The sequence below is a fragment of the Panicum virgatum genome, chromosome 4K (genome assembly GCF_016808335.1).
Source record: "Panicum virgatum strain AP13 chromosome 4K, P.virgatum_v5, whole genome shotgun sequence".
Taxonomy (NCBI): Eukaryota; Viridiplantae; Streptophyta; class Magnoliopsida; order Poales; family Poaceae; genus Panicum; species Panicum virgatum.
The window spans coordinates 10,132,341-10,153,120 of record NC_053139.1 but is presented as its reverse complement, the minus strand read 5'-3'; the positions used below and the strand labels follow the sequence as shown (position 1 = coordinate 10,153,120).

Below are 20,780 nucleotides of genomic sequence, written 5' to 3'. Positions count from 1 at the left end.
ATTAGATAAATGCAACTCAGAACATATATCATTACGCTGAAGAACTTAACAAAATACAAAAAGTACTAAACAAGCAAAATGATAAGTGCCAACGATTTAGACTAGTAGGTTGAGAGAGCACATTGCTCTCAAAGTGGAACATGGGTTAACTTTATTTTTCAAAGATCTATCTGAACCCAACAAATTACAATATTGTACAGATGTTAACTCTATTGTATGAAGATCAAACTAAGCAAGATATCCTTCCACATAGACAGTGAACAACCATTAACCAAGCATCAAAAAGTGAAGACTCTATTGAAATGAGGTACAGAAACACACAAACATTATGGCACATCGTTCTGCAGCTCCTGTCGATGTCCTCCTCCACTGCAACAATCTACAGCAAAAGCACCCCAATTCCAGCACCATCACTCGGAACCAGGAGCGTGCAGCGGGATCTCGTCATGGGACTCCACCCCATTCGCCACTGGTGCCGGCGTGGTGGTACTCCCTTCATCTTCCTTCTCCTCATCCGAATCTAGTGTGAACTGCGACATGATCGGCATCCCCTCCATCTGCACCTCCTTGCCCAGGATCCTGTACCCGCTGGGCGGCCGGTTCGCCCTGGATAGGACGGCCGCGTACGTGGCCGCGCCAGCGATCACGAGGAGCGCAAGGTGTCCGTTGAACTGCAGCGTGGCAACAGACCGCGCGCGGTGGTAGTCCTCGTGGGTGCGGCACTTGATGGTGTAGTCCGCGCGGCTGGCCGCGTGGAGCGCGCAGCCCTGCGCGATGGCGCTGGTGAAGAAGGAGAAGCCCATCTGCACCATCCACGTGCCCTGCAGCGCGAGCCCCGCCGCGCGGGCGAGCCGCGGGGCGGCCTCCCCGGGGCGGTGCGCGGCGAGCAGCGTGGCGGCGAGGCAGAGAGCGATGGGGACGAGGAGCAGGTCGAAGTAGCGGTTCTCGATCCCGGCGGCGGTGGACGGGCGGCGGTGCGCGAAGAGCAGCAGCTCCTGCGCGAAGGCCGCGGCGAGGAGGAGGTCGAGGAGCGGGAGGGGCAGCGGGGCGGCGAGCGGCACCAAGGGCGCGAGGGAGTAGAGGAGGAAGAGCGCGGAGGCGGCGAGCGTGGGGAGGGAGAGGTGGTGCGCGGAGACGAGCGCCGAGAGGAGGCAGAGCGCGGAAAGCGCCGCGGCGACGAGGTGCCGGAGGTGCAGCGGCGTGGCGAGGCGGCGCGGGAGGAGACGCAGCGGCGGCGGCGGGGCGCGGAGGGGCAGGGACTCGAGCGCGGCCAGGGCCAGGAAGCCCAGCCCGGCGCCCGAGTAGGCGAGGAGGCCCGGCATCGGGCGGGTGGGGGTGGGGGTGGGCTCGCCGCGCGCCGCGCCGGTGGTCGTGGTCGTTGCCGGTGCGGGCGGGGTGTGCTGCTGCTGCGCCTGCGCGGCGGCGGATCTGAGGGGCGGGGAGGCGAAGGGGGCCTGGCCCGGTTGGCGGCGAGCACTTGTCCTTGGATCAGTTGGCGATCGGCGATCGCATCGCGGGGGAGTGGCAGTGTGGCACGACTCCAGCGGTTGGGTTGGGTGGTTGGTCGGTTGGCGTCGCGCGGCTTGCGACCGGAGGCCGGCCGGCTCGGTCGACGACTTGCGCGTGTCGCTTCCGGGTGGGGCCCGGCTATCAGCTGGGTCGCTTCCGAGATACTACTACGTTTCTCAGGAATACGTTTTCCCAGCGAAAACACGGAAACCACGGCACAAACCCCATCCAAAGCCCCGCACCTAGGTAGCGCCGCCGGCACGCCGCCACCGCCGCCGCGCGCGCGCGCGAGAAATGTCGCTCTGCTGCTGCAGCACCGCCGCCGGCCGCGGCTTCCTCCTCCCAAGCATCCTCCTGAGCCAGCGCCACCTGCCCCGACACCCCCTCCTCAACCTCCGCACCACCGCGGCCGTCGCCCCTGCCGCCGCCGCCGCCAGCATCTCCTCCCTCTCGGCGCAGCAGCAGCGCCAGGTCTCCGTCTACGTGGAAGCTCTCCTCGACTGGAACCAGGTCCGTCCCGAGGCCCCCGAGCTCCGCCGCCGCTACTGGCCGAGTCCCTACGCACGAAGCGTCTGCCACCGCGAGGCGCGGGGCCCCGTGCCTGCCTTGTGCCGCCTCTCACGCTCTCGAATCTGTTTCAGAGGATGAACCTCACCGCCGTCACCGACGAGGCCGAGGTCATGACGCGCCACGTGGAGGACTCCCTCGCCGTGCTGGCCCCGCTGGAGCGTGCGTACCGCGCCCGCTCCACCGCCGGCGGCCGCGGCACCGACGGCGTCAGCCTTATCGACGTCGGTTCCGGGGCCGGGCTGCCGGGCCTTATCCTCGCCGTTGTGAGGCCAAGTAAGCACTTCGCTCTCTCTAGCAGATAATACTGCTGGTTGGTTGTGGCTGTGGCTGTTGCTGTGGCCGGTGCTGATTTGCCGTGAGAAAAATACTGTTGGCTGGTGGTTGGTGCTGATTTGGTGTGAGAGAAAAGTTATGTTGCTAGTTGCCAGCAGAATATAAGTGGTGGCGCTGCGAAAACCTTGCACCTTGCGTTTCTCTGGCTGCTGCAATGTGGATTCGTGCTGTTGGTTTCAGGCTGGAGATTTACACTGCTGGAGTCGATGAAGAAGCGGTGCACGTTTCTGGAGCATGCCACTGAGGCCATGGGACTGTCAAATGTGGATGTGGTGTGTGACCGGGCGGAGGTAGGTTGGCTTTAAGCTCCAGGGATTTGCTGTATATACAAGTGTATATTATGAATTCATCACAAACTGTATAGGAAGAATTGCGATTGTTTAAGGAAATAGTTGCCTTTTGTTTCTCTACTCCAGTTAGTTTTCTAACTCTGTGATGCTGATTTACCAAGGTGACGACAACACCTTAAGGAGACACGTTTCTGCGTATTTCTGGGTGAATAGAGATAAACTTTTAACAGATTTGATTTCTGATATTTACCATGAAACTAGCCATTGTAAGCTTGAGTTGCTGTCTAGGATCTACATTACCAAGTGTATAGAAATTTCTATCCATGCTATTTATGACCATTTTACTTGCATGGCTTTATAGGACAGAATGTTGGCCAAAGTCTTGATTACAGAGAAGCATACGATATAGCAGCTGCAAGAGCCGTCGCAGAACTGAAAGTTCTGGGTATGTGATATTTGAATTCCTGTTACAGGACCTGTTATTGAAAATTTATCTAGATTTCTCTTTTGCAGCGGAATACTGCCTTCCATTGGTTCGTGTTGGTGGTTTGTTCATAGCTGCAAAAGGACATGATCCCCATGTAAGTCTTGGATTTGCCTATTTTACTTGCTGTCTGATACCAGTGTATGCCCCATGGAACATAAGAACATAGTTTCCATGAGTATGTAGTGCTGGCTTGCTCTAGTTGCATGCTGTTTAATCTAATTTCACATTTTCTTGACAGGAAGAAATAAAAAATGCTAAAAGCGCTGTAAAGAAATTGGGTGCTTCCATGCTCGAATTGTGTAATGGTACAATATTCCTCTCCTGCTTTGATGTTTAATTGTTTATAGAAGGCATTGCACTAATTATTTTTTACTCTGCATATATAAGAATTTTTATTCTGTCTTAACCTGAACTGTAGAAGTGAGAGTTTGTTCCTTCTCTTACTAAATGGCGTCTCACGACTCACCCTTAGTAAAGTTTCTCAGAATTAGATAATATTGATGTATTGTAGTCTTATTTCTGTTTTGCATATTTTTAATACCTATTGCGATTTCAGCAAACAATTGTCGACCTGATTCCTTCATAATTCTCATGAATATAATTATTTTGCTGCTATGTCTTGCGCATCCAGCCTTTCAGATTGTGATAAACATAGAATTCCTGGTAACATGCTAAGCCTCTGTTTCTTTTCAGTTGAATCAATGGGACCTCATGGTCAGCGGACAGCTGTCATATACTTTAAAGAACGAGCTACGCCAAGAAAATACCCGCGCCTTCCTGGTAGGAGTATTTCCCATGTGCCCATCATGAAAAGCATCTTTTGTTGGGAATTTTCTAATCGCTGAAGCTGAAACGTTCCATTGGTTGCGTCCAGGCACTCCTTCCAAAATGCCATTATGAGAAGCGTGTTATTGTTGGTGCAGACTGTTGACCAAGCAACTGCTAAAATCTGAAAATCACAGCTGATGTATTTCAGAGGTCATCAATGTCTTTGTTAGAAGCATGACAGTGTAATTGTGCTACCTTGGAATCATATCCTCCCTCTACGGTTTTGGATAACTAATCAGCCTGTCCTACTCGTGGTATATTTAAAATGGAGGGTGTGTAGATTCTAACAGGATTCAGCAACTGAGCTCGATTAACTGAGATTGAAAAGTTTATTGGTTTTCCTGAAATGTCTGAACTGGAAATTTTCAAGTAGCGCAGTATATTGAGGTACCAATTCCATCAAACTCAATTCCTTTCATGACTTGTTTCTCGTGGACAGTTTGTAATTCTGCTGAAAGAAACAGAATTGGGTAAAAAAAATTTGAACCTAGGATTAGGTAATTCTTGAATAAGTAGCTAGCAAATGAGACATTTAGGATACATGTTGTGGTATCTATATATCCTATATAGATAGCACCCACTAACTATTTCTCTCTTCATACAAGATGTCCACATCATTCTCCACTAAGTGTCCCACTAACTTTCAACTACCTTATTAATTACAAAAAATGTTCATGTCATCTCTACAATATGCAATACTTTTAATCTTTAATTAACTAAAATAAAATCATATACATACGCTATTTTTCATCACATATTCTTCTATAATGTGATCAAATATTCTATTGGTGTTTCTTCTTTTAGCTTATCGTTTTTTACGAGATTCAATAAACAAGAAAATGTCCATATGATCTCTACTATATGCAATACTTTTAATCTTTAATCTATTAACATAAATTCATATACATACTCTATTTTTGCAATACTTTTAATCTTTAATCTATTAACGTAAAGACTCATATACATACTCTATTTCTTTGAGCACCTATTCTTTTATAATGTGATCAAATATTCTATTGACGTTAGTTTATCGATTTCTACTAGATCTTGATAAAAAATAACATGCAAGTAAAATTCATATAAACTATATAGCCTATATAGATGATACCTACTAAAGTCATTAACTATATTTCTCTTAACATGTAAGTTATCCACATCATATAGGAATCTATTATATCAAATGCTACATCAACATCCACTAGGGCCATCTATTTAAGTTTTCCATCGATTTTTTTTTGTGAATGTTGCCATGCAATCATCTTAATTTTTCTATTTTCAAATTTCACGTTAAATTTAAGAAATCCCGCAGCAACGTGCGGGGTATCACCTAGTACTAATGGTAGTTGTTGGGCCAAGACACGGCGCCGTAGTCTTCAACTGCTGCAGCTTCTAGTTGTAGAGATGCAAGTGGGTATCCAATGGTGTTTTATGAGTCAACTAAATAATTATGATGGCATGCTATTCTAGTTTATTTCTGCTCCTAAATTAATTACGCAATATGCCATCCTAGTTCATTTTATAAAAGTTTTGTGTCGACACAATGACCCAAAATAAATATAACTTAACTTGCATCCCTACCTAGTTGTTCTATGCCATCACCACCCCCCCCCCCCCCCCCCCCCCCATATTTCAATGACCCTTTCTGGTTCATTTCTAGTTGGACTAGGGCCAACTCGAAAGAATTTATTGTCACCTGCTGATAACATTATCAAAACGCTAATTGCGGCAGCGCGCGCGTGCACATCAGCACATGGGGTGCTTTCATTGCCCTCTCCTAAACATCCCTCTTTGCCTGCCTGCCTGTAGCCCTGTACCGAGTACCAACTTGCCAAAGCCGACGCTATACTATTCTAACCAAAGAGGAGCAAGTGTGAATCGACCTTCTCAGGAACAAGTCACCAACACAACAAACACGGGACTTGTTCCCCAGCTTTGACCAAACCAAACTCGCCAATGATCAAGCTACAGAAAAGACGGGCTCTCTTGTCCTAGCCGTCCCTTGCCGGCTGACCAAGTAGTCGTCGTTGGACCAACACCCTTCAAATTTAAACGTCGGCGAGCTGTGCCGCCTCATCCATTCTCACTCGTACCTCCAATTCCTTTCTCCCCGGACGACGACGACGACAATGGCCAGTGCCCCCTCTTCTCTCCTCGTCCTGCTCGCCGCCATGGCGGTGGCCGCACTCGCCGTGGCGCCAGCCTCGTCGGCGGCGGACCTGCCATCCGGCTTCGCGTCCATTGCATCCAAGATCCCCAACCCGTGGTCAGCCTTCAAGAACCTCACCGGCTGCCACTTCGGCGAGGAGCAGCAGGGCCTCGCCAAGCTCAAGGGCTACCTCTCCCACTTCGGCTACCTCCCCGAGTCGCCGGGGTTCGACGACATATTCGACGCCGACCTGGAGGAGGCCATCAAGGTGTACCAGCGCAACTTCGGCCTCAACATCACCGGCGCGATGGACGCGCCGACGGTGGCCCAGATGATGGCGCCGCGGTGCGGCGTCGCGGACGTCGTCAACGGCACCTCCACCATGGGCGGCGCCTCGTCGTCGTCGCACGCCCACGGCCGGAACCTCTACACCTACTTCCCGGGAGCCCCGAGGTGGCCGCGCTCCAGGCGGAGCCTCCGGTACGCCATCGCGCAGACCGCCGGGACAACCATCAACCGGGCGGCGCTGAGCCGGGTGTTCGCGCGCGCCTTCTCGCGGTGGTCGGCGGCCACGACGCTCAACTTCACGGAGACCGCGTCGGAGCAGGACGCCGACATCACCATCGGGTTCTACGCGGGGGACCACGGCGACGGCGAGGCGTTCGACGGGCCGCTGGGCACGCTGGCGCACGCCTTCTCCCCGACGGACGGGCGGTTCCATCTGGACGCCGCCGAGTCGTGGGTGGCCGCCGGCGACGTGTCCCGGGCGTCCTCGGCCGCCGCCGTGGACCTCGAGTCCGTGGCCGTGCACGAGATCGGGCACCTCCTCGGGCTGGGCCACTCGTCGGAGCCCGGCGCCATCATGTACCCGACCATCACGTCGCGCACCAGGAAGGTGGACCTCGCCGCGGACGACGTCGTGGGCATCCAGAGCCTGTACGGTGGCAACCCAAACTTCAAGGGCGTCGCGCCGCCGGCCACGAGCAGCCGGGAGATGGACAGCGCCGCCGGCGCGCGCTCCCGGCCGTGGAGCGCGCTGGTGGCCGTCGTCGTGGCCGTGGCCGCCGGGCTCGCGGTAGCGTTGTAGTGAGCGGGCAGATTTTCTGTCGGCGTTGACCGTTCTACTCTGCTCTTTCACTTTTTATTACCTTCAGCTGATTCGGATGGTAGAGTAGAATTTGTTTCTCTTGGGGGGTAATTCTTGCGTAGATCAGTGGATATACATTTGTAATTTACTACTTGTTACATGGTAGACACATGGATTATAGATTTATAGAATCTAATCCAATTGGGATTAAAAAAAATCATGTGATCTGGCACTTCCTTTTTGTTGATGCTCGAGTTTGGAGGGTTGCTGTGAGACCGCGATCAGCGTAGAATGGGTCCGGCCGTGTGGGACAACGCGTCGTCCATTTGCAGCCTGTGTTTCTTGTGCGATTCGATCTCTGGGGGGTGTCAAGCGAGACGAAATATTTGGAGGATATGAGCTCCATCTCGCTGCAATTTTTTTTTACTCGGTTAGCCTCACTTGCTCACTTATTCGTTGTTGGAATGCTGACAGTTTGGCTCGTCACGGTTTTCAACCAGCTTGAGCACTGCTCGCTATGTGACCAAAGCAAGGAGAGAGTGTGCAACACTTCACGTGTGTTCACAAAGAAGGAATGAGGGTCTATCCTTTCCGTTCAGGGACAGTTTCGAGATCCGCGATGGTATATACTATACTGCGACAGATTATGGTCTGACAATATTGTTGCCTCCCTCTACGTTCCATTATATGTGTTGGCGCAAAAATCAGACTGTTAATAGTTTGGTATATGGTATACTCCAGTTTCTGTTCCTGTATTGCAACGAATAAAAGATTCTACCGATTCAAAACAAATAGTGACCTCTTCTCTACTCAAAATCATTTGAACGTGTCACTCCCTCTCATCTCCTTTTGTTCATTTTCCTCTCTCCCACTCTTCATCTCTCTTCTTTGAACCTGCGCGGCGATACAGATCCAGCAGCACCAAGGCCAGATCTAAAAGCGTTGTTATCAGATCTAGTGCAGCCGTTGGAATCACCGGACGACTACCAAACATGTTGTAAAAATAAATCATATATGTTGGAAACACATTTAGTAGAGATAAGATCTTGTCGTTTCGGCCAGGATAGAAACTATACTAGCCCGCGCGAGTAAAATCCATTTTTCCACAAAGAAATGTCTCGCTCTCATTGCCATTATTGCTATCATTATTTGTTGTGTCTAAGGTGCTAGACCGGTTGGTTAAGTCACTCTGGTGGCACTTCACAGGTTGCGGGTTCGGGGGTTCGAATTCCAATCGGGGCGAATTTTCACACCGCATTTTTTGCTTTTTAATCCTTTTGCAAAAGAATTTTCCATTTAGACCCCTGACGACGCGTCTTTGGACTCAAAGGATCGGCGCCATGATCTATGGCGCCGAGATAACACGTTATGGTGTCGAGTTGTGTGTACCTATTACGCGTGGCAGCTGAGGTGGCACAGACGTGGCAGGACACTCGGCGCCAAGATCTGTGGCGCCGAGCTCCCTGCCATAACGCCGCCCCTCCTGTCTCTCTGGCCTCTCTTTCCCTGCTGTAGATGGACACCAGCCGCTCGTGCCTGACGTCTGCCATAACGCCGCCCCTCCTGTCTCTCTGGCCTCTCTTTCCCTACTGTAGATGGACACCAGCCGCTCGTGCCTGACATGCTTGGTGTTAGGACCTGCTCCGTCTGCGGCAGGATCTGTGGCGTGCTTGGTTTCACATGTTGGCCAGAGTTGTTTTTGGGCGCGTTTAGTTTCCAAACAAAAAATTTTTGGTTGTCAAATCAACAATTAACCAGATGTCGGGAGGACTTTTCGGACACTAATTAACAAACTAATTTCAGAACTCACCTGGAAACCGCGAGACGAATCTTTTGAGGCCTTTGACCGCATCATTAGCACAATGAGTTACTGTAGCACTTATGGCTAATCATGCACTAATTAGGCTCAAAAGATTCATCTCGTCGTGTACATCCAAACTGTATAATTAGTTTTGTTGTTTAACTACATTTAGTACTCCATACACATGTCCAAAGAGAGAGGCACAAATTTCGAGGTGAAATTTTTTGGAACTAAACGCGTAGCAAAAGCTCGGCTATCTGCTCTGCGACATGCTTGGTTTCAGGATCTGCTGGATTGATCATTGATTCGCTAAAACAACTCTGGCCGCAAGCAGGTCTAGCGGAACCTCGCTACAAAAACTAGGATACCAACTTTTCTTCTATACTGTTGCAATATCAACTTATTAAACACTATTGAAATGTCAGTATATTTGCATGCCAGTTTACAAGAACTTGGTCAATGGATTTAAATCATCAACCAACAGACACATATAAACACAAATAATCACAGAACAAGGCCTTTTTGTTTTAATAGGAAAAAGAAAGCTACAATCTTTTATCAAATGGAAAACACAAGATGTGTGATATCCAATGAGCTCCACAACTCCTCTCCACAGATTCTGTCCTGCAGATTCATTAAGATAGTTAGACAAAGCTACACAGAAAACTATTTCAACTAATATACAAGAGTGAAAGCACTCACAATCATGTGGGCAGCAAAAGTACCTATATAGATAGATTATGTTAGTGTCATGCATCTCTACAAATTATCATGCCAATTGATGTCGTTTACAGCCTTGATTCAGTCATGGGCCTGCATGGATAGGATGACAGGGATGGATGAAAATTAACTGAAACTGCTGCACTCTGGATGCATACATCACTAGGAACATGCAGTGTTTCAGATGTTTCTGCTGCACAATGTAGTGTGAGTTTCTGACGAACCTTTGCGCACAATTGTCAGCACGCCTCATGCCCACCAGGAGAGCCCCTGCATTTTAATCTTCAGAAACAATGTCACCACCAAAGACCAACAATTTGTCACCTTAATTTGCCATGGTGTCTCAAGATGGAACGGAACACTGAATGATGGCACTCCTTAACTTGCTGCATACAGAGAAAACATTCAATTTGTCTTTTAACAAACGGTGTTTCGTCATCATTCAGAACTGCTCACTGAACTTGCCGCATACAGAGAAAACATTCAATTGCAAACTGAACTAAGTTCACAGCCTACAATTGAAACCAGATCACAATGTAACCAGGCTCAAAAGCGATACCTGGAGATGTAATACTTGGCCCCTCTCTCCACCGCAGGCTCGCCGTCGGCGTCAACCCCGCCCCCCGCGACCTGGTCCATGCGGCCGCGCCGGTGGCAGCCGAAGCAAGTAGAGGCGGAAGGCGACACCCTCAAACGGGTGGAGGTGGGGGCGACGAGCGCCGGCATGGTGCGCGCCGGCGATTGGGGGCAGTGAGCGCCGGTCTGGTGTGCGGCCGGCGAGCGGCGGCCGGGCTGCGCGCGCGGAGGATGGGAGGGTGGCGACTGCCGGCCGGCTGCGCGCGCGGAGGAGGCGAGGTCAGCGAGTGCCGACCGGCTGCGCAAGCGGAGGAGGAGGCAAGAGCAGGCGGGCGACGAAAGAGAGGCCAGAGAGACAGGAGGGGCGGCGTTATGGCAGGGAGCTCGGCGCCACAGGCGCCGGGATTTGCGGTGCCGAGTGTCCTGCCATTTCTGTGCCACCTCAGCTGCCACGCGTAATAGGTGCACACAACTCGGCGTCATTATTTATGACGCCGAGACGTGTTATCTCGGCGTCATAGATCATGGCGCCGACCCTTTGGGTCCAAAGACGCTATTTGTTTCGCTAGGAGTCTAAATAGAAAATTCTTTTACAAAAAAGATTAAAAAGCAAAAATGCAGATTTTCACATACAGGTAAAATACTTCCTCGTTGTGCTCGCCACGAGGCTAGGCCGTATCGGGCATGGATCAGGGTTCGGAAGAGTTTCTCGACCGGAGGTCGTCACGAGGCTAGGCCGTATCGGGCATAGATCAGGGTTTGGAAGAGTTTCTCGACCGGAAGAAGCTTTGCGTTCAGCCACCGATCGAATTTTTTTTATCATTATTCGTGGTAGGGTTCACAAAGAAGTGTCCATTCATCATTGCAACACCTACTCCAGATGATGGCTTCACCTTGTGGTGGTGCCAAGCTTTGCAGCAAGACCCTAAACAGTAGCGACTAGCGAGAGCCACCAGGTCCAGGGCTCTACCCTGTTGATTGTGTTGGTGTCATAATGGGCAAGGAAATCGTAGAAAATGGTTGTGTATTCGTCTGGTTTCAGCATTGTCTTGCAACAAGAGATTGGAAATGAGGCTAAGTGCCTGTTTAGCACAGCTTTGCTCCATGAATGCTAGATACCTTAATAGCTAATAGCATATGGCAGGCCATATGTAATTAACATCACCTAAATGCACAACTCTCCTACATATCCGAGGATAAAATTAAATAGTTCCTGACTACTCCCTCCATTCCCAAAAGACTATTCTCTTAGAAAAATTTAGACAAGTTACTCATCCTAAGAAATAGTCATAGGCAGTGTTTGTTTCCACGGACTTTTTTTAAAGTCTATGTCACATCAAAAGAAATCTTACTATTTTGGAGTATCAAATAAATCTGTTTATAATTTTTTTGAAAGCCAAGTACTAATTCGCGAGATGAATCTAATGAGCCTAATTAATTCATAATTTGCTACAGCGATGCTACAGTAACCATCCACTAATCATGAATTAATATAACTCATTAAATTCGTCTCGCAGTTTAGTTACAGGTTCTGCAGTTAGTTTTATAATTAACCTTTATTTAATACTTTTAAATATTAATATCCTCTTTGATATGACATGGACTAAAGTTTAACTCCTGAAACCAAACAACCTCTTATTTTTGTGACATCTCGCCTCAGAGCTTAATAGGATTAATAGCATACTCATACCAACAAGCTGCAATTTCTTTTTCCGAAAGCTTATCTCCAAAGAACTCTGTGGTTAAGCGTGCTTGGCCTGGAGCAATTTCAGGATAGATGACCAATCGGAAAGTTTTTCCGGGTGTCGCACGAGTGAGGACAAAGTATGCAAGAAAAACTTGTGCTGGTTTGTGAAGGCAGTCTATATCCTAAAAAAATTTCAAATGTAAGAGGCGGGATGTTACAATTACCCTCTAATTAGTCTAACAATTATGACTAAAAACTGTATTATTTATTTAATTTTCTAGATCCTCAATAAGGATAATCTTAGTGAGAGTGTCATGAACATTAATTTTGCTGGCATGCCAGCCTCATTATGAAGAGAGAGGAGTGGGAGTGTTATGAAATGTGAGAGGAGTGTCATCAACCATGACACTCTTTCGGCTCAATTATCTAGTTTATTGTCTTGGTAACTGTGCCGATGACACTCCCACTGAGACTGACCTAACAATGCATGTGTAATGAAATTAGAAAAGTAGAATCTATTGATTAGCTCTATTCACTTTTCAATATAATTTTTTTCATAGTACTTGACATTACTTTAAATATCCTACTGTAAGCTAAACAAACACTATTTACGAGATAAATTTTAGAGGCTAAAATATTTTTTTGAACGGAGGTAGTACTTATTTTCCTTTGAACTGTAGTTTTCTGGATTTGGCGGTAATCCAGATTCTCTAGATTGTTGGGAACAAAACTTGATAGCCTGGCCCAACCCAACCCAATTCGTTCTCACCAAGGCCGGGTAACGGGGTGGGCCACCACACCATCTTTAGTTGGATAATTTGAAACGGAACTTCTCCCTCCGTTCCCAAAAATAAATGGATAATTTGAAACGGAACTACTCCCTCCGTTCCCAAAAAAATAAATACTAACACGGAAATCAATATTAAATGCAAAATTATAAAAAATATTATTTGTCTTTTGTGATGAGTGGACGAGATGTTAGTTGTCTTTTGTGAGAATGTTACGAAAATTATCTTGTCTTTTGTGGTAGTTGGGTCAAAATTAGTATTTTTATGAGACTGATTTTGAACTCTAGAATTACATTTATTTTGGAACGGATGGAATACGAAAGAGCAAAATTGAACTAGGCACAGCACATTCATACATAAAATAAACATTCATGTATACTAGTATGCCCTTTCTTTGCTTTTTTTTAACCATGCATAGTATGCCCGTATGCGCTATGTGCCGAAGAAATAAAAGATGTAATTATACTTTGTGCGGACCTTTCTTTTTACAGGTTTACACATAAGTATTCACAGTAGTTAGACGGCGTACGAGCAAAGCGTATATTTTTGTGCGCAGTAGCATACTAGCGGAAGAGGGAGTGAAATCCGCCCCTACTATATTCCTCTGTCCTAAATTTCTTTTCCGAGCGGGACGTGGCATGTTCACCTATAGACAGGACAGGGGAGGAGCTAATGGTGGAGGGGCTCACCTACCACCGTTGGGCCTATAGAGTCTCTCTTAAGCTTCTTCTATAATTTTGGTGTGAGGTTGGAGTTCTCTACAGTTAATGTCTACCGGTGAAAATGAGCCTCCCCTAAAAATTGTCCTGTATCCGCCACTGCGTACAGAACATGAGCCTCACACCTCTCAGAATGATCATTTGTCTGTCCACCTTCCTGGTTACGCACGGGAGAGTGTGCGTCGACGGACCGCCATGGGCGGCGGCGCCATGGGCTTTCGGCTGCCTGCCCCCACTCTCCGCTGATTCGACTCGCCAATTGCCGGCCACCGACCACCGCCCCCGCTGGCGTCGTCGCCCGGGAATCGGATCTCTTCGTCCTTTCCATTCGAAAAAGAATGTGCCGAGCGGGAGGGACGAGAGTCTTCCGGGAGACCCCGTTCCGAGGTAGTCCCTGACACGCGGGCCGCCGTCACCCCCGGGCCCCACGCGTCGGCGCCTCCGCGGCCGGAAGCTTCTTCGGGGATTCTTCCCCCGGCGAGCGCCGCAGCCGCTGCGCGCGTGGTCAGCGCGTCCCGTCACCACCAGCCAGCTCCCAAGTCGCGGTGGCCCGCCAAGACACGCTTCTTTCTAGAACGCGCCGTCGCGTAGGCATCATGCGTGACCGCGCCCCGCGCCGCCTCTCGATTTCCTCCCCCGAGCTGTCGACGGCGACCCGCGCGCCTCCCGCTCGCTATAAAGATCGCTCCCCGGAGCCGGAGCCGGACACCGCGAGAGCGGAAATCCACCGCCCGCTCCTTGGTTCCCGAGGGAGAGTTTCGAGTTTCTTGGCTGGGCGGCGGCAGGCAGGCATGCAGCGGAGCAGCTCGTTCGGGGCGTCGTGGGCGGACCAGTGGGACACCGGCGGCGACCCGAGCCCGAGGGAGCCGCGCGACCGCGGCCGCGGCCGCGCGGGTAAGGCCGGCGGCGGCGTGGGGGAGAAGACCAAGGCGGCCGCGGCGACCGGGCTCAGGAAGGTGAAGGAGGGCACGGCGCACGGGTTCCAGTGGATCAAGGACAAGTGCCAGAAGAAGAGCGCCAGCGGCGGCGGCGGCGGCAAGAAGCAGCAGGGATCAGAGGTCGCCGGGTACTGACGAGACGACCTGTGCCCGGTCGACCTGCCATGGCTCGCCGCCGTTGATCCCTGCGTGATCGTCACAGCTTTCCCCAGAGAAGGCATGTTAGAAACAGAAAAGATTTAATTGGTAGGTGTGTGCATAGGTTTGGTTATGCGTTCGTCGCGGACTCGCGGTGATCTCGCCGCTGCTGCGCTTGTGCAGTTCGTCGTGCCTGTGGCGTCTGCTAGAGTTACAGAATTTGATCGTGTTGCTGTTTTAGCTTTATAATCCATGTATATAAAGGGGTTTTATGTGTATTTTCGTCGTGTTTGATTGTTGCCCTGGGCTTCTGCTTATAAGCTTATTGCTTGTGTGATTCGAGGGCTTAATTTCCTGGTCTGATTTGGGTCAGGGCTTTCAAGCTTCAACCATGACGACTTTGTTTCGTTTTTCTTAAAGAAACTTTGTTCAGTTTTTTTAAAGAAACTTTTTTCAGTTTATTTTTTTCTTCTAAAAAAACAGAGCTGCGTTTCTTTGTGTCAAGAAGAAGATAGTCTTTTACAACGACGCGAAGTATTGTAAACTCTTGCAAAATACTAGGGCATGACTTTGTACAGTTTAAGACGGCGAATAAATTGGTGTGCTAGCTAGTACTCTCTCATTTCAAAATACATGTTATTTTAATATTTTTTAGATTCGTTCGCTATGTATTAAGATATAATATATGATTACATGCATAACGAAATTATGAAACAAAAAAACTAAAACGACATACATTTTGGAATGGAGAGAGTACTAACTTGGGGACTAAATCACGTTTCAACCATAACAGCTTTCGAGTTTCAACCATGAAGACTTTGTTCAGTTTAGGGCCTTAGTGCTTTCTACCAAATTCCTCTCAAACTAAATCACACACATAACAAAATAAAAAAAGGACCTAAAACATTTCGCATTAGATTTTGCTACTTTACGCGTTGCAACCACTACCACGTGATTCACACGTGTCATGCGTATATTCTGTATGAGTATGTACTTGTGTTATAAAATGAGAAAAAACAGAGTATGTGTTCAGCATATTTTTCTCTGAAGGATTATAAGTAGACTATGCCTATGAACAAGTGTCTCACACTCTCACCTCTCACACAACAGAACACACCTGAAGTTCCGAACTACACAGCTCAATCTCAAGTCTGAAAACAAAGCACACCTGATTACCTGAACTATCCCTGAAACCACCGTGAAAGAAACATCAAGATCGAACAGCAAATCCACCAGATCCTACTTCCCTGATGCATTTTTGCTGCTGTAGAACTTGCACAAGTGCGTGAAGATGACAAAGCTGATGAAGCACAGCAGAGCCAAGAACCAGTAGTAGTTATCGAGGCGCGCCTCCCGGGGGTCGTCGGAGAACCACCCCTTGGAGTTACCGGGCCTCGCCGTGGCCACCTCGAGCACGGTGATCAGGAGCGCGCCGAGGAATCCCCCGACGCCGAAGACGCTGAGGTAGAGCCCGATGCTGATCGTCTTCATGGACGCCGGCACCTGCGTGTAGAAGAACTCCTGCATCCCCACCACCGTGAACACGTCGGAGACGCCCAGCAGGACGTACTGCGGCAGCAGCCAGAAGATCTTGAGCCGGGCGGCTCCCCCGGCGGACACGCGGAGCCGCCACGACTCGACGAGCGCGGCGATGGCCATGGCCACGACGGAGAGGACCATGCCGACGCCGATCCGCTGGAGCACGGTGATGCCGTCGCTGCGCCGGGTGACGGCGTTGATCAGCGGGATGATCACCCGGTCGTACATGGGCACGAGCAGGATGATGGAGACGGTGATCGAGCTCTGGAGCATCGCCGGCGGGATCACGAAGGCGCCCCGGCCGACGCCGACCGTGTGGTCCATCAGCATGCCCTGCTTCGTGAAGAACGTCATCGGCTGCTGGAAGATCACCGCGAAGATGAGCAGGATGGCCCAGATCGGCAGCAGGCCGAGGATGACCTTGCCCACGCTCGGCGCCGCCTCGTCCACGGCCTCCTTCCCATCGGCCGGTTCAGCTTTCAGTGGCTTCTCTTGCAACCTGCAACATTCCACAAGTCGCATTGCACGATTACTAACTAGTTGCGAGAAAAAAAAACATTTCCTATGATTACAACAAAAGATTAAACGATCACATACTCTAGCTCAGACATGGTGCCGCCATTGTCGTCCTCCTTGGACGGCAGGCTGATCTTTCGACCTGCGAACGACTTGAGGAACTTGCAGATGCCGCTCGGAGACGACGGCTTGCCGCCGCCGGCGCCCTTGGGCGGCGTCTGCCTGTAGAGAGGTGTGCAGCAGAAGAAGGCGGCGACGGACAGGGCCATGACCCCGCTGGGGATGGCGAAGCCGAGCACCCAGCCGAAGTTGTCCTGGACGTAGGACATGGTGGAGTTCCCCAGCAGGCTGCCGCTGCAGATGCCGAAGTACCACCACTGGAAGAACATGCTCTTCACCTTGCCCTTCTCCTCCGCCGTCAGGCCCGGCTCGGCGTCGTCGTCGTCCCCGATGCCGAGCTGGTCGGCGCCGAAGGCTTGCAGCGTGGGCTGGTACCCGCCTTGCCCGACAGCCATCAGGTAGAGCGGGATGAACAGCGTGGGGCGCGGCATCCGTGGGCGCAGCAGTGCCCACACGGTGAGGGCGACCATCCCCTGCAAGGATCGGAGCAGCATCAGTGGAAAGCAGCCAGTAATCTATTACTACTTAAGCTATTTTTTTGAACGGAAAAAGGCACCTAGTAAGTGATAATGTTTTTTTAATTTGCAAGGCAATTCGTTTTCTTGGCCATTTGAAGCCATTAGCCATGAAACAGTGAAATGGCTGGTCCTTTTTTGGTATGTCATTCTGTTGCCACCGAACTGTTCTTTGTAGCACTACTCTGTTGTCTCTTCCCTGAATCATCAGAAACTACAACAAATATCGGTACTTGTAAAATTGCAATAGCACCTGTCTCTGAAGGGATTTTAGATGTAATACCAACAAAATTACTATCATCATGTCATTCAGCTCCTACATTCTTTAATGAAAGAAAATCCACTTAGTTGACAACAATGTTAACATTGTCATGTACTGAATTATGCTTCTTCAAGTGTGCTGGGCATTTCTAAGTGATGAGATAGTGATATGCCTGCTGTTTATTGAGTAGTATGTTATTTTGTTGCCACTGAACTGTTCTTTCTTTGCACTGTGTAGTCTCTGTCCTGCATCATCTGAAACTACACCAACAGCTTAAATTTTTGACGTGTGTACATTTCGCTCTGTCCTCCTGAGCATGTATGTTGCCTTTCCTGAGTCCTGACTACAATTACAAGGCTTAGGATCTCTTCAGATTAAAGAATTTGCCACTCATATTAGTTCCAGAATGACTAGGTTCAGAAATAGAGAGTTTAACTGATTCTCTACATTAATCCCGGAAGTTGCCGATTGGTACCAGAAATAAGAACTAAATGCCGTCAGATACCAAACAACAAACAACACTGAACACACCAAAAAACGGAGTCTCTGAGGCTTCGCCGGCCGGCATCAAAGATGGCAGAGGAGAGAGATTAGCAGGCAGGAAACGGTGGACTGACTCACCAGGACGTAGAGCAAGGAGGAGGCGGCGAGGGTGGAGTAGCGGTCCCAGTAGGAGTCGGTCAGGATGGAGCTAAGCAGCGGCAGCATGAAGCTTACCCCTGTCCAGGTGACGACGCTCTTAGCCGCCGCCGCGGTGCTCATCCCCACGACGCCGGTGAGGTACGTCACCAGGTTCGACCCCATCCCCTTGTTCGCGAACCTCTCCACGCCGGCCATCACTGCCACACCACAACCGTCAGCGCCGATCGGCTCATCACCGCCAATCGCATTGCTTCAGGAGGAGAGCTCGCATTACCTATGACCAGGACGCATGGCCGGCTCAGCGCCACCTTCGTCGCCGACGATTCCTTCTCCGACGACGACATGGCCGTCGCGCCGCCGCGGCGAGCGAGCGAGAGAGAGACAAGGCTCGCTGACAGTACGCCTGACACTGACGCCCCGCTCGCCTTCTGCTGCCGGTCACGTACTTATAGCAGCGGCGACCGACCGACCGGCTCCGACGAGCCAATGCAATGCAAGCCGACGGGCGAGGCGATCGACGACGGCCGCAGACACGCCACCTCTATTACACATCGCGCACTCGGAGTCGGAGCGATTAAACCAACGCGAAAAAGCTATGAATGGGACGACGGCGACGGCGACGACGACGGTCTCCTCTGGGGCTACGTTTCTCCGGCCGAAGTGGAATCCACCGCTGCCAGCACAAGTAGTGACCGGAACAACTTGGCCGCTCGTCCCAGCTTTTCTAGGGGAAAACAAAAGAAAGGGGTTCCATTGCTCAGGAGGATGGAGATGCCCCCCCCCCCCCCCCCCCCCCCTTGCGTGGCGATGGTGGCTTCTCCACAAGAAGGGCAAAGGAGGAGCGACCCCCTTCTGTGCAAAACCCACACCATTGGCAGGAAAAGCTTAGAAATTGACCCCCTTTTTTCAGGATCTGCGGGCTCGTGTGCAAACATAAATGTTCCATAGCTAGTATTTACATATTCATTCAGGGATTTCTTGTGAAAACATAAATGTTCCAACTTTGGAGTGTTGTCTGATTATCTGATTGAGCGATGCTGTCGACGTCTGGGGATCCCTATTTGCGGGTGAACACGGCCTCGGTTTCTTCAGCTGCTCCATTGCATTCTTGCGATTGTGCCCATGAATCAGAATCCACTAGCCAGCATCATCATCTAGCGAAGTTTACGTGTGCAGGTTCAGAATCATTGATGAGTTTCCGTTCTTGTAATGGAAATGGGGCTCATCTTGTGTCGAAAAAAAAGAAAGAATCATCGATGGGTTTTCCCAAGAAGGCACACTACTGGCCTGAAATGGTATTCTGAAACTGGCACTTCCTGGTTGAAAATATTAGGACTTATTATGATGATATCCGGTGACAAGCGGTCGCTTTTTCCACAAACTTAGAGCATTCTGTTGATTGACGTCTCCTGGACCATTCCAAACAGTTTCCCAATTGTGCATGGGCGGGACAAAACGGGCAACGGCGTCCTGCTTTGAAGAACCTTTTGCAGTTAGCTCTCTTTCTTAAATTAAAGAAACCTCAAATCTTAGTAACAACTAACAACACTGTCTTGTGAGGATGGCATGGACAAATTTAGTCTCTCCATGAAAAATATGATGTGTAAATCACGATCGAAATTTAACGAAGGCGCAGAAATTATAATCAGCAGGAGCCTGTTCACACTATCTAATCGACTATGTCGGGTGGTAAATCCAGCCGGGTGGCAGAATGCACCCGCCTAAGCCCTGATGGAGAATGAACTCGGGGGTAGCTAGGATTAGTCCGATCTAGATGCAAGAACACGATGAACACAGAAGGTTTTGGAGTGGTTCGGGCCGCCGGAGCGTAATACCCTACATCCACTGTGTGTTGTATTCTTTGTGCTCTCTGAGCCCGAGAGGGAGGATATGTTCAGAGTGTTCTGAGAGTTGTGACCCAGTTGTCTTGGTTTTGTGGATTTGAACCTCGTTTTCTACCGTGCGTGCTCTCCCTTTTATAAGCCCAAGGGGAGCAGTACACTGAGCGGGACCCCGACAGGTGGGCCCGGCGATGTATTATAAACTACACTTTGGCCTTCAATGCCTCAGATCCGGAGATCTTGTCGTCGGCTTCCGTGCGTAGCTTCTGACCAGGGATGGTCTTGAGCTGTTCTGTCGGAGTAGAGTCTAGCCTCTGCAGCCGCGCGTCGAGATCATGATGAAGCGCCGAAGTACTGACTCAGTCTGCTGTAGCAGCGTGCACTGTTGCTTCAGTTAGTAGCTGGTTATCATGACTCGTCGCCCATGCGCGCGGCGCTGAGACACTGCTGCGTGCCTCGGTAATAGACGAGCCGCCTTGGAAATAGGCGGGCTTACCGTGTTGTCATGTCACGCATGTCCAACCCGTGAGTGGACATCTGATGCCCTGCTCTGGCAGCGCACGCCTCAACCACCATCATTTAATGCGGCAGGAGGGCTAGCTTCAGGCGGAAGACTCGCGCCTGTGGGACAAGTGGCAGCACCGGACCCAGGGGTCGGTGGCCGCACCCACAGGGGGACGTGGCGGCTCCGGACCCCTGCCTGAGCGGGGAGCGGAGGTCCGGAGGTC

The 20,780-nt window shown here is 50.2% G+C and overlaps 5 protein-coding genes and 1 long non-coding RNA gene across 7 annotated transcripts; 3 read left to right on the top strand and 3 right to left on the bottom strand.

The window, feature by feature from the left end:
• Positions 1 to 109: 109 nt before the first annotated feature.
• On the bottom strand, positions 110 to 1,537 carry LOC120703022. Its single transcript, XM_039987029.1, has one exon. It carries the CDS (start codon positions 1,320 to 1,322, stop codon positions 411 to 413), a length of 912 nt encoding a protein of 303 aa, XP_039842963.1. The 5' UTR covers positions 1,323 to 1,537; the 3' UTR covers positions 110 to 410.
• A 124-nt stretch (positions 1,538 to 1,661) lies between these two features.
• On the top strand, positions 1,662 to 4,379 carry LOC120703023 (ribosomal RNA small subunit methyltransferase G-like). 2 transcript variants are annotated; one of them, XM_039987031.1, is made up of 8 exons: positions 1,662 to 2,019; positions 2,151 to 2,352; positions 2,593 to 2,702; positions 3,069 to 3,147; positions 3,219 to 3,283; positions 3,428 to 3,494; positions 3,883 to 3,969; positions 4,064 to 4,379. In XM_039987031.1, the coding sequence occupies exons 1-8, from the start codon at positions 1,804 to 1,806 to the stop codon at positions 4,087 to 4,089; spliced, it is 852 nt and encodes a 283-aa protein (XP_039842965.1). In that variant the 5' UTR covers positions 1,662 to 1,803; the 3' UTR covers positions 4,090 to 4,379. The 2 variants fall into 2 exon arrangements, with proteins under 2 accessions (XP_039842965.1, XP_039842964.1); XM_039987030.1 differs by having other exon boundaries at positions 3,216 to 3,283.
• A 1,268-nt stretch (positions 4,380 to 5,647) lies between these two features.
• On the top strand, positions 5,648 to 7,482 carry LOC120703020 (metalloendoproteinase 2-MMP-like). The gene has a single exon (XM_039987028.1). It carries the CDS (start codon positions 6,144 to 6,146, stop codon positions 7,248 to 7,250), a length of 1,107 nt encoding a protein of 368 aa, XP_039842962.1. The 5' UTR covers positions 5,648 to 6,143; the 3' UTR covers positions 7,251 to 7,482.
• A 2,010-nt stretch (positions 7,483 to 9,492) lies between these two features.
• Positions 9,493 to 10,514, bottom strand: LOC120705039. Its single transcript, XR_005687757.1, has 3 exons — positions 10,331 to 10,514; positions 9,996 to 10,157; positions 9,493 to 9,864 (listed from the first exon to the last, which is right to left on the bottom strand). It is a non-coding gene; the product is annotated as an uncharacterized LOC120705039 (long non-coding RNA).
• A 3,598-nt stretch (positions 10,515 to 14,112) lies between these two features.
• On the top strand, positions 14,113 to 14,916 carry LOC120703018. Its single transcript, XM_039987024.1, has one exon. It carries the CDS (start codon positions 14,138 to 14,140, stop codon positions 14,612 to 14,614), a length of 477 nt encoding a protein of 158 aa, XP_039842958.1. The 5' UTR covers positions 14,113 to 14,137; the 3' UTR covers positions 14,615 to 14,916.
• A 675-nt stretch (positions 14,917 to 15,591) lies between these two features.
• Positions 15,592 to 18,809, bottom strand: LOC120703017 (protein NRT1/ PTR FAMILY 5.8-like). Its single transcript, XM_039987023.1, has 4 exons — positions 18,486 to 18,809; positions 18,191 to 18,408; positions 16,754 to 17,265; positions 15,592 to 16,655 (listed from the first exon to the last, which is right to left on the bottom strand). Exons 1-4 carry the CDS (start codon positions 18,553 to 18,555, stop codon positions 15,857 to 15,859), a joined length of 1,599 nt encoding a protein of 532 aa, XP_039842957.1. The 5' UTR covers positions 18,556 to 18,809; the 3' UTR covers positions 15,592 to 15,856.
• Between the last annotated feature and the right edge of the window lie 1,971 nt (positions 18,810 to 20,780).

Coding starts and splice junctions, on each gene's coding strand:
- LOC120703022 (XM_039987029.1), bottom strand. CDS start 1,322: ATGCCGGGCCTCCTCGCCTACTCGGGCGCCGGGCTGGGCTTCCTGGCC.
- LOC120703020 (XM_039987028.1), top strand. CDS start 6,144: ATGGCCAGTGCCCCCTCTTCTCTCCTCGTCCTGCTCGCCGCCATGGCG.
- LOC120703023 (XM_039987030.1), top strand. CDS start 1,804: ATGTCGCTCTGCTGCTGCAGCACCGCCGCCGGCCGCGGCTTCCTCCTC. Junction 2,353..2,592: donor CCTCGCCGTTGTGAGGCCAA/GTAAGCACTTCG, acceptor TGTTGGTTTCAG/GCTGGAGATTTACACTGCTG. Junction 3,495..3,882: donor CATGCTCGAATTGTGTAATG/GTACAATATTCC, acceptor GTTTCTTTTCAG/TTGAATCAATGGGACCTCAT.
- LOC120703018 (XM_039987024.1), top strand. CDS start 14,138: ATGCGTGACCGCGCCCCGCGCCGCCTCTCGATTTCCTCCCCCGAGCTG.
- LOC120703017 (XM_039987023.1), bottom strand. CDS start 18,555: ATGTCGTCGTCGGAGAAGGAATCGTCGGCGACGAAGGTGGCGCTGAGC. Junction 18,409..18,485: donor GCCATGCGTCCTGGTCATAG/GTAATGCGAGCT, acceptor GTGGTGTGGCAG/TGATGGCCGGCGTGGAGAGG. Junction 17,266..18,190: donor CCTCCTTGCTCTACGTCCTG/GTGAGTCAGTCC, acceptor CGATCCTTGCAG/GGGATGGTCGCCCTCACCGT.